The following is an 11,206-nucleotide window of genomic DNA, read 5'->3' as shown; positions in this document are numbered from 1 at the left end:
TTAATGTAATTTTTTTCCAAGCTGAGGTTGTGTTTGTCTGTACTAATTGCAAAAACCCACGGGTTTGGTTGTTAATAACTGGCTTTTTAATAGTCAGCCTACTGCTTTAAGATTTTACTTTTCATTTAATTTTCAGATTATTTGTGTGGGGCATTTGTTGTCTTTAGTGAGTTAAATTAGGACTGTTTTGCTGCTCTGACCAGTGCCATATGAAAGCAGTTAAAGCGCTGGAATTGTTTACTGCCTAAAGTGTAGTTAGTCAGCAGAGCCAGTACACCACATTGCTTTGCGGCTTTTAGTGGAAAATATTAAACAGTCGCTCTTTCTTCAGTTATAGAATTTTTACGTTTTCAGCTGCGTTAGTCACCGAACTGGCGCAGGCTGCAAAGACTGCCCCCAAAAAAGCAAAAGGCGGGTTTTTTTGGTGCCAGAGGAAGTTGCCCTGGGAGCGGCGGCCGGGTGCTCCGGTAGGTGACATGTGAGCATTACCAGGCATTGCACCCGGGCAGGCTGCAGCGCTGCTCGCGGGGCTGCTGCTCAGGGCGGCGCTGCCGTGGCACCGCTCGCTCTGGCGCCGCTCGCTGCGCCGCTCCTGCCGACCCGGACCGCCGAGCTGGCTTTGGACTTCACAAGGCTATCTGCTGATTGTATAATTTAATTTGTCAAGGAAAAAACCTGATAAGCAGAAGCTCTAACTGAAGAGGAGAATCAGGTTGGCGCAGTGACAGATGTTCGGATAAAGAAGTTGGCTCAGAGAAGATGTACAGAGTCTGATTTTTTTTTTTCCTTTTTTTCCTCCCCCTCAATCTGAATGAAGACTATCATGGGAACTGCATTCACATGGTGATCAAAAGAAACACTTGAGTGATGAACTGCTTTTTCAGAAGTCTTCTAAGGCAGTAATTTGAGCTTTTGTGTGCAGTAGCTAGCTTGTTTTGCTGAAGCATTCCTCCTCGACAGTATTTCTGCCTTACGCATTCCCTGATGGAGAAGCCACAGCTACTGCCTGCTGAAGGAGAAATGAACGCTCCGCATTGCTCGTGTCCCTGACGGAGCAGCGCCGGCTGCGCTGCTTTTGCTGGATTCAGCCGGCAATACTATTCAAGGAGTTCATTGTCCCTGGGGTCTGACTCATTGCATGTAAATGTGCTGCAGCCGTGCTGCACGTTGCAGCTATTTTCTTGCATGGGAAAGAATTTTTTTCCTCTGAGCAGGTCCTGAATAACTGCTGAACCGAGATGTGTTTTTCTGTCCGGACTGTTTTTGACATTGAGAAAGGAAGCTGTAGAATGGCAGGATGATCGGGAGGCACGTTTATTTTCAGTCACCAGAAAGCCTGTGAGGGTTGATTTAAACTGACCTTGCGGGAGTGGGAATAGCTGCGGCCGTCTCTCTCGGGGCAATTGTTCCTTGTTCCGTCCTCTGCAGGACGGAGTCGTGTCTTCTGCAACAATGACTTCACTGTGGGGGTAGAAGGACGCTGTGGAAGTTGTGACATTAGCAAAGATAAATTTGCTTCTGAAAGGACAGCTGTGTGCGACAGTGAGTGCTGTTCGAATGGAATTGGATCTTGGGATATTTTTATCAGCTATTCCACGGTTTTGTTATTGTGGTTTCGATGCTTAGGGACTTTTTATTTTATATAAAGAACAACTTTTTCTCAGCAGTGTCTTGAACATCTCATGGTGTTTAAGTCTGGAAAATGAAGCGTGGGGGGGGATTGGAATGTCCCTTTCTAGATGCTAAGACACCAGCAGGAGCACTCACAAGTTGGTGAGGGCCTGTGAAACAGGTGAAAGTGTTTCCTCTATGGTCACTATTGCGATACCTGCAGTCTGCTTCCAAAAACACCATTGCTGGCATTTTCGTGTTTGCTTTTGCTTCCTCAAACGGATCGAATGAGTCGAGTCTGTATTGTTGTTTTGGAGGAGGAGGAAGAAGATGATTCTCCCACATTTATTTCCAATTTACCTCAGGAAAATATATCTGTACATCCATCGCCCTCTGGAAACATGCTGGTAAGGCATGTTGTTTGTTGGCATATTTCCTGCTTATAATGCTGTCTCAGATACTGATAGCTATATTCCTAGGATAAGGATGAATCTGTGCAACATTGAAACAAGACAAGATGATAAAATCTGCATGTAATAAAGATGGGAAAAGCTGAAACTTAGTGGTAGAATTTATGCTTGCAAGGGTCCTTTCTATTTCCTGTAACCTTATTTATGGTGCAGCAAGTACAGGTCTTGATTCTTGTGTAATAGCAGTGGGGTTTTAGAAGGCTTGGGGAAGTGTATTTGAAGTAAATGGGCTTTCCCTGCTCCACTTCTCACTCTTCAATAGTACATTTATGCAGTACCACTTTAGAAGCTGATGTGATCATTGTATTATATGCTGTGTTTATTTTGAGAACTGATATAGTACATAGTTATATCAAACAAGAGCAATTCTAAGCTAAAATAAAAATTACCATAAGTCACAATCTTGGTATTACTGTTAGATTCAAGTTAGCACTTTCTGAAAATGATCAACACTGGGGACTGTGCTTTTATTGCTTTAAATTATTTTATTCTGTCAAGTGACTGACTTAAATCTTGCTAGCATACCTCAGGAGCTTTTCTTACTTACTAAGAAATCCTGCTATATTTAGTAATAGATGTATGTGAGCGTGAATTTGTTACCATACTTATCTGATGCACTTTGCTTTCCCACTCTGTCTAAACAGGTGAAAGACTTCCAGTAACTTGAGTCACTTGCTAATGTAAAAGGGGATTGTTTGCTTATACTGTATAGAATTTGCAGCATGCAACGACAACCCTAATTTTGTTCTGAGGCGTTCTCTTTTCAGCTCTTTTAAGCTTGTCTTCTCAGCTCCTTTTTTTTCTTTCAGGTATATATTTAATTGACTTAGAGATGTCCATGTGTTTGAGGTTTTTAAAACTTGCAATTTCTTTGATTCTAAATACTGCTGCTGGTTTCTTTGTTTTACTGCCTGGAATGGGGTTTTTTGTCATTACCTTGGGTTTCTGTTATGTATCAAAAAAACCTGTATGTGTATCACTAAAACCTAAAATGGGATTTTATTTTAAGATGTGTTTTTTCTTCATTTTAGCCACCATTGGTTCAAGCTATATTTAATGGAGATCCTGATGAAGTTCGAGCACTAATATTTAAGAAAGAAGATGTTAATTTTCAGGTAAAATCAAATATAGCTATCTTTGGATATATTTTAATTTTGAATGTATTTTAATTTTGTTTGTTACATCTTTCTGCTGTACTCATCTCTTGAAAACTTTGCTAATTCTTGAGCTGTACATTTTATATCCCAGGCTAAGTAATGCCTATACATACACTTAATACTGGGAATCAGATGTATAGCTTTGCAGATTTGTGTGAATAGTAAAGACCTAATTTTATATTCCTTGTAAATGTTAGCTCTGCAGTGCTTGGGTAACTGCAAAGTTTGTTTATACAGTTGCATCAGACTAATTTACAGAAAGCTAGACTGGTTGAGTGTGATGCTATGTAGACTTGAATTGGTTTTAAATTGAATATAGCATACAGTATACATGAGACAATTATAAGAACATAGTCTGGGGTTTCAGTAGGTACATTTAATAGTGGATTTTAAAAAGGGAGGCCTAATGATTGTATTAGTAGGAATGAGAAACAGGATTTTTATTTTTGCAGTGCTGCAGACTCAGGCACTGCAGACATAAAAATTCTGCCAAAAAAGGTACTAAGTTTGTTCCACTGGGTGATATTCAAGATTTGAACAGCATGCAGTTACTGTATTTCTATTAAAATTCTAATATGTGTGTTTGACACTGTGAAAGATAATATAGCATAAACTCTTTACATGGATTAGAAATTGCTTTGATTATTACAGCAAACTGACAAAAACCATTTAGAGCTTATGCTACAGGAATGTATACAGCTGTTTCTCCTCCAAATGCCTCAGAGCAAGAGTGATGCTAAAGGGCAAAGGCTAAGATGTAGTTGCTTCCTAGGGGCCCATTTAAGACCATAATGATTGTTTACACTTTCTTCGAGGGAAATGTAAACCTAAAGCAAATATTTAGTTTGGTATGTCTCTTTTGACATTTAAAAGCATTCTGCAGAATTTACAGCTGAGAAATGCTGTGTGAAAAGTCCCAGTGTAAGGGAGCCCTCCTATTGTCTTGAAGAGCTTGAGTAGGACCCTATATAAAGAAATTTTTGTCAAATCTGAAATTTTGTTTGATAAGGTTGGACTTTTTATCCTCTTTCAGGAGTTTTGTATGTCCTTAAACAAGACTGTATGATGAATTATACCTAAAGACTTAATATTCTTTTTAGTTATGAGAGCACTACTTTTGTATCCTTCCCGTGTCTGCATCTATATGCTCTGGTACCATTGCCATTTTTATTTCTGGAAGATAATTATTGGTGTTACTTTGTATTCATTAATGTGTTAAAGTCAGGTTTAGCATTCATAGCTCTAGAGCTTGTAAACAAAGTTAGGTTTACTGTCTTTCTGCTTTTTAAAACGATATATTACCAAAGCCTCTGCTGTATTTCAGTATGCATGTGGGAGTGGTTTGGTATTGGATTTTGTTCTTTCTCAAGTTCTATCAAACACTTGCAAATAAATTGGAAGATAGGAAGCCAACTGATAAATAGGAAAGCTCATATGTTTTGCTGTCTTTTGCTGAAGAGAATTACTTCAGATTGCAAGGTACTTCTATTGTAGGAGAAATAGTCAAAATCTGGAGGTTCCTATATTTTATGTCTTAATTTTTTTATTTTAATTCCTTTCTGTGGATGTATCTGCCTTTAATAGAACATGTGTGCACTAGGTGTTAGCCTAGTAACACCCAAGGTGTGGTTAGAGTCTTTGCAGGACAAATATGCCATTTTTTCAGAACCACCTTCTTCAGCACGGGGAGATGCTTATCACACATGACCACTGTTTATTATCATGGCACTCCTAGTCCTGCTACAGTATTTAATATTAAATTTACATTTATCCCTAAAATGCTGTTTGTTGGGACAAATTGAGCATGTAAATTCTCCCATTGTCTGGTAGACAATGAAGTACAAAGACTGCTTAATACATTTTCCTGTGTGTCTGTGTGCATTTTGTTCCCTTCCTTGGGTTTTTTGTTGAAAACGTCCTTAGCTGGAGGTAATATATCCCTACATAAGTCTAGATCCAGAGTTGCTCCCTGAGTTATGTGTTACAAATTGGTGTGGACAGAAGGAGGAAAAAAGTGAAGAAAATGTGGTAGTTACTTATATTCCTAAAAAAGAGAAGGATCGGGATAGACTGTTTTGGCCACTGTGGGTTGTATTAGACCAGTGTATATACTGGATTTTTTTCCACTTTGCTATCCAAATATTTCAGTACAGTTATTTGAATTCCAGAGTCACTCCCTTCAATGCCTCTGCAGTCATTTCCCCCTCTTAAGAGTAACTAATTATTTTGCAGCTTGTATTCTAATAGTTGAGATTCCTTCCATCCTCCCTTCCCCTGTGCATGGGCCTGACTCTGTAACTGGAGACCCAGCAGCTTTCTATGAGTTAATTTTGCCCAAAAGTGAACTGAAGATAGGGCTGTTGTACATCTTTGTTGTGACAGCGACATTCATCTAGGAAGGTTTTTTATGATGAGATGTGGGTATTTTTTCCTTCTGTTTCATCCAGCTTCATTTACCTTCTTATGAAGTCTTACAGATTGTGAGTTGCTGCTGTGACTGTAAGATGATGTACAAGTAGCAAATGGGCTTTTTTCAGGAAGAAGATTGTTTTCTGTTCATGCCACACCAGCCTCTTGAGTCACAGGCTCAGTTTAGATTTAGAAAGTATGTATTGTATTCCCTCTGCTCTTGAAATCTTTTGTGAAGAAAGGATAAATTGAGTGTATCCCTAGCTGCTTAAACTGGGGTTCAAAAAGGCTTACCCTCCCTGCAAGCTGGAAATGTGCAGCTCTTTATAGACAAAACTGATTTATAGGAACTTTGTTCAAATAAATTGTTTGGAATGTGTACTTTCCTGAGGCTCCAGTTAATGGGAAAAAAAACAAACCAGAGGAGATGGGGTTGCTTCTCACTCATCTTTCCCCAAGAAAGCTTGAGTAACTGTAGCTGCTTGATTCATAAATCAGGCTTAAATCACATGCATCACATATGTCAAACAGCATAGAGATTCTGTTACAAGCATGGCTTCTGCTATGCTGTGTGTGTTTGCTTAAAAAATTATTTCTTGGTACCATCTTGAGCCTTTGAGACTTGACAGAAAGGAAAATCTTGCATGTCAATGGGCACATTTAATATCTATTAGTTAATGGAGATCCTCAACGTTTCCTGCCCTTGCTGATTAGATTAGTGTGGCTGGTTTGAATTCTACTTTTCAGCAATTTGTTTTAGCTAACTGAATGATTCCAGCATTGCATTTATAAATTAGTATTGGTTTGGAACTTTTTTTTAAGATTTGGAGATCTGTTACTGTTGTAAACTCGGCCATTTCTGTTTGTCATCAAAACTCGTATGATGCACATTTAGTTTAAAAGATCATGAAAATGGAATATTTCCTGTCAGCTATTAGTTAAGAATGTAATTCTCTCAAGGGAATACCAGCTCAGTGTCAAAAATGATTTAGAGGTTGCAAATCTGATCACTGAAGTGATTGTTCAAAGTCAGAACAATTTTTCCTCCTCCTAGACCTATTAGGGTAGTATTTCTTGCCATGAAAATTGATACTTCAGGTAACCCAATATGCATTTTTTATAACCCCATTGCACTTGATCTTAGCCGAGGGGACAAACATCTGATCCTCTCTGGAACTGGTGTCAGTGTGCCCCTTGCTCTTCTCATACTAAAGCCAAACAAGCTTTTTATTTTTTTTTTTTTTGGAAGATTCCCAAAATTACACAGATCTCTCCCAATGAGCTCAAAAGTGCTCACCTGTTGCTATATAAAATAGTAATGTTGACATATGTGAGAAGTTACTTAATAATTAAGTACCTGGATCTTACTTTGTATTGTGCTTTGTGAGATTAAAATAGATTTTAAACTATGAATGTTCTAAAGCTGCTTTATATGTGAGTTGGTGGTTTTTTCCCTACATAAAATGAAATAATGGGAAGTGAAATTCCTCATACTGTACCATTACAGCCATTGTTACCCTGTAGCAATCAGGGTTCTCTGTATAGTTTCTATTCTGAATTATTGATCCAGCATGACTCCTAATTTAATGTCTTTTTTGTATAAGTAACCACAAAGTAAAAATTCACCTGTGCTGCTATTTGGGGAAGATGGGAAAAACAAAACAAAACCATGGAACCAAATGATCTTTTGTCTGCGCTCCCTAACCCACGCCTATATTAGGTAGCAATGAAAGGTTGCCCATAAATCCCAAGTTTTTTTGGTGGGACTCACAAGGGCTGTGATCCTGTAGCACCAAAGTTCTGGGTACAAACAGGATGGCTAAAATTCTCTCTGACTGGTGGTGGGGTGCCTCCATGGATAGCTGTCCCAGTAGAGATGTGGGTTTCATTCCCAGTCCTGCCAAATGTGGGTTTGCATAACTTCTTCTTTGTGTTTTTTGCATAGTAGGAGAATGCTGCTGGATGTTGTTCTAGGATAAGACACAGCATTAGGTTATCCTACTCTGCAGGTCACTGTATATACTGAAAGAAGAAGAAAGTTGGCTTTTCAGTCTAGTGACAACTCTAGGACTCGTTATACAGCATCAGGTCTAGGTACCGGGGGAATTAGATTATTGGGGGTCTCAAATATATCAGTAATTTAGAAATGAATAATGAAAATTTCAGTACACTTTAAATAGCAAGAAAGATTCTTTGAGATGATGGTTATGGTCAGCAAAGGCCTAAAAGAAAGAGGTTAAATAGAAAAAATAGGTAATGGATATATGGTCACTTGGCTTTCATCTTTATACTTGTTGTTTGGACTACTGGAGTAACAGGTGTTTTTCTGTACACTTGAGAGTGCAGTGTAGAACAGGAAAGCCTGAATTACTTGGCTGCAGTATGGAACATTCTGCAAGATCTAATAAAGTGTGATGTTCTGATCATGCAAATGAATCCTGTGCCTATTTCGTACATTAAAAGAATTTTTATATATGTTGTTCTGCAAGAAATTGTAATTGTTCTCTAATTCAGCAATTATATTGAAATATTTCTCAGTGTAAAGAACCTTACATGAGTAAATATCATGGACATGTTTGAAAACAAATGAATGAGAAGCCGTAATTTGTAATGAGGTAAAAATAATCATTAGGTATTTTCTTACCTTTGTGTTCATGATGTTTCTGTAGCCAATCATTTTACTGATTATTAACAGGGATTTTCTCATTTGTCTGTTTTTTATAAAAAGTATATTTGCAGACTACAAATGTAAATTCACTTTAGTTTGACTTATCTGTGCTTCTAGAAACTTTTCTGCATTAATTGATATGCATAAAGTGTTTGAGCTATGCCTTTTGTTATCAGTGCCTTTGTAACTTTAAGTAACTGTTAGTATAAGAATTTGCTGGTTGGGACAACTGGAAAAAGTTCTCAAAGCAGGTTAATATGTGATGCTCTTTAAACAGTGGTGGTTGATGTACAGCACCGTGTTTCTGTGCTTTTGGTGAGAGCAAGACTCAGAGATGCTATTTTTAACAAGGAGTGGAAATTGTTTTGAGAACGGGGGGAAGACCTTGACAGTTTTGCAGAGATTTGTATGGGCCAGATAAAAGCAATGGGAAGAGAGGCATGTCCTAGCAGTCCTCCATTCCACTTCTGGAATGCTGACACTATTGATCAGGAAAAGGCGTTCACAGTGGTTTGTGATTTGGTGCACTCACAAGTATGTTTGCAGGGAAATAATTTTCCAGACCAGTTCAGCTGCAGCACCTCTTGGTTCCAGAGAAAGCTTCTGGCAGTCACAGCAAAGCTACCCTCTGGTTTTTGTACCTAAACTGGTGAGAGTAAATAGTGGTTAAAAATGAATGTAATGTAACAACAGCTAAGCAGGAGTTGTGAGGAGTTTTTAACTCTTCAAGTTGTGTTTCTGAAGAGGTGAGATGATGGGCTTGCTAACCAGTCTGTTTGTCCCAGACATGGCTCACACCCAGTGTTGGTAACTATTTTGTCAGGCTCCTGCAGGCAAATCAGATGATTTACAGGAAGGACTTTTTCACTGGCAGCTGGAGTTGGCAACAAAAAGTTGCACTAAAGTATTTGTTACCGTGGAGCAGCATCTTACTGTATTCCTTGGCAGGACAGACATAATGTCTGCTTTGCTCATTTGAATGCTAGGGAGGAATTAAAAAGATGCCCAGAAAATTGTAAAATATTCTGAAGAGCACAATTTATTTACTATTTTAATAGGTCAGTTTTTACACTTTTGGTTTCTTAGTTGTGGTCATTGCTTAAGAGTTCCAATCAGTTATGCATTTTTGTTCTCTAAAAGTGTTAGTCACTTTTTTTACTGGATCTTTTGCTAATTTCCAAAGGCAGGCAAGCTTTTAATAAAGAGACACTGTAGTTATTGTAACTTGGACACTGTAGTTATTGTAACTTGAACCATGTAGACTGACTTTGTGAAAGTGTAGCTGCTGTAGTATTTTGGAGGAGTGCACAGTTTAGACCTATTAAAATAAAACTTGAATTTAAGGCCTTCTCTCCAAAAATGTAATATCTTGAGTCTCTAATCATAGCAAAGAAGTATTCTGTGAAAATAGTAACTTTTGAGATATTCATAAAGTGCATAAAAATATTTGCATGCTTTCTGCTATATTGAGAACACTTTTTTCTCCTCAGAGATTGTTAGAATAAGGACAGATTTATTTTCCTATTTTTATGATTTTTTTATAGCTGTGGTGTATCTTAATATTTATATCTTTATATATATTTATATATATATTTATATCTTTAATATTTATATCACATTATAGGGATCAAATCTAGAGGAAAACTTGTTTTAAAATTGCTTGCTAATTTCCCATATAATTTATCTATTTAGAAATCTGTTCAACCTTGAAGCCCTTTCTTTCTCCACTAGAAAGGTTTCTGCTTGGTTAAACATTCTTTGTAATATGTTTTTATCTTCAATTTAGAGTGTAGCAGATTTGGGGGATAAAATTAAAGGTATTTGTGAGTTTGAAAGACTTCTTAATATGATGAGAAGATAGGATATATTGTAACTTAGAGCAGCAGTAATTCCCCCTCAGTTTCCTGCAAATAACAACTGTACATTGAAGGAACACACACATGTGTATGTCTGTATGTAAATGCATTCAAGTTACAGATAAAATGTGAGCTTATTTTTTTTAAATGGTCACTTGCCTAATGTTAACAACAGAAGGCATATAATGAAATGACAGTGAGAACAGGCCTCTGAAATAGCTGCAGGAGGTTGGAGAGGAAATAAAACATTCCTGTCCAAACAAACACTAATAAAGAGAATTCCTGCAGTAAAATGCACTGCTGAGAAACTCAAGGCAGCAGCTGCTGCCGGGCAGCCTCTGCCTGGAACCCAGCTTCAGGTGCTGCAGCAGGGGCCAAGAAATCTCATATTGGCCAAGTGAGGAGCTCTGAGGCTTCACAAAGCCCAGGTGAACTCAGGGTGCACATAAAACACAAAACAAGCTGTGTGTGCCTTCAGACCCTTCTACTGTAACTTCTAATAGAAGAATTTTTATTACCCATTTAAATAACAATAATTATACCTATCTTTACTAAGAACTGATCTCTAGTAAGAACTGAGAGCTTTTGTAATTAGATAGAGACATTATAATGGTTAATGGCTTTAATTTGGTACGTTTTCATTTTGGGCAAAGTATATGTAAATATATTTTTTGAATGTATGGGTGAGAAAACTGTAGTGTATAACCCCAGAGACTGATGCTAAGTCTTATCTTCTCTATTTGTTTGCCCACATGCTTCTAACAAAATACAGCTTCCTGATAGGAGCAAGGTGTTTATTTCTCCTTAAACCTGTGTTTGGATTTTTGTCCAATGTGCATCTCAGAGTACTGTATTGCTTTCTGCTTCTAAATATTCTCTGTACTAAACTTTCTAAGTATTTTTACCACTATCAGGAACCCCCATTTCCTGTGTGACCAGCCTGATGAAATGATGAGTCATATGAGACTCTTGCTTTATAAAATGTTCAGTAAATTGTAATTTCTTCACATCTGAATGAAGATTCTGTGAAGAATT

The 11,206-nt window shown here is 37.7% G+C and overlaps 1 protein-coding gene across 1 annotated transcript in view; it reads left to right on the top strand.

Annotated features, from left to right (window-relative positions):
- Window positions 1-634: 634 nt before the first annotated feature.
- The window catches only part of ANKRD28 (ankyrin repeat domain 28), a 78,031-nt gene continuing 67,459 nt past the window's right edge, over window positions 635-11,206 (top strand). Inside the window, exons 1-2 of the mRNA XM_059484972.1 lie at window positions 635-2,018; window positions 3,113-3,196. Coding sequence (XP_059340955.1) covers window positions 1,899-2,018; window positions 3,113-3,196 — 204 coding nt within the window. The 5' untranslated portion in view covers window positions 635-1,898. The remainder of the gene's footprint in view (window positions 2,019-3,112; window positions 3,197-11,206) is intronic.

This window comes from Ammospiza nelsoni, chromosome 1 (genome assembly GCF_027579445.1).
Source record: "Ammospiza nelsoni isolate bAmmNel1 chromosome 1, bAmmNel1.pri, whole genome shotgun sequence".
Lineage (NCBI taxonomy): Eukaryota > Metazoa > Chordata > Aves > Passeriformes > Passerellidae > Ammospiza > Ammospiza nelsoni.
The sequence above is the reverse complement of the archived record's forward strand: the minus strand, read 5'-3'. Positions and strand labels throughout refer to the sequence as shown.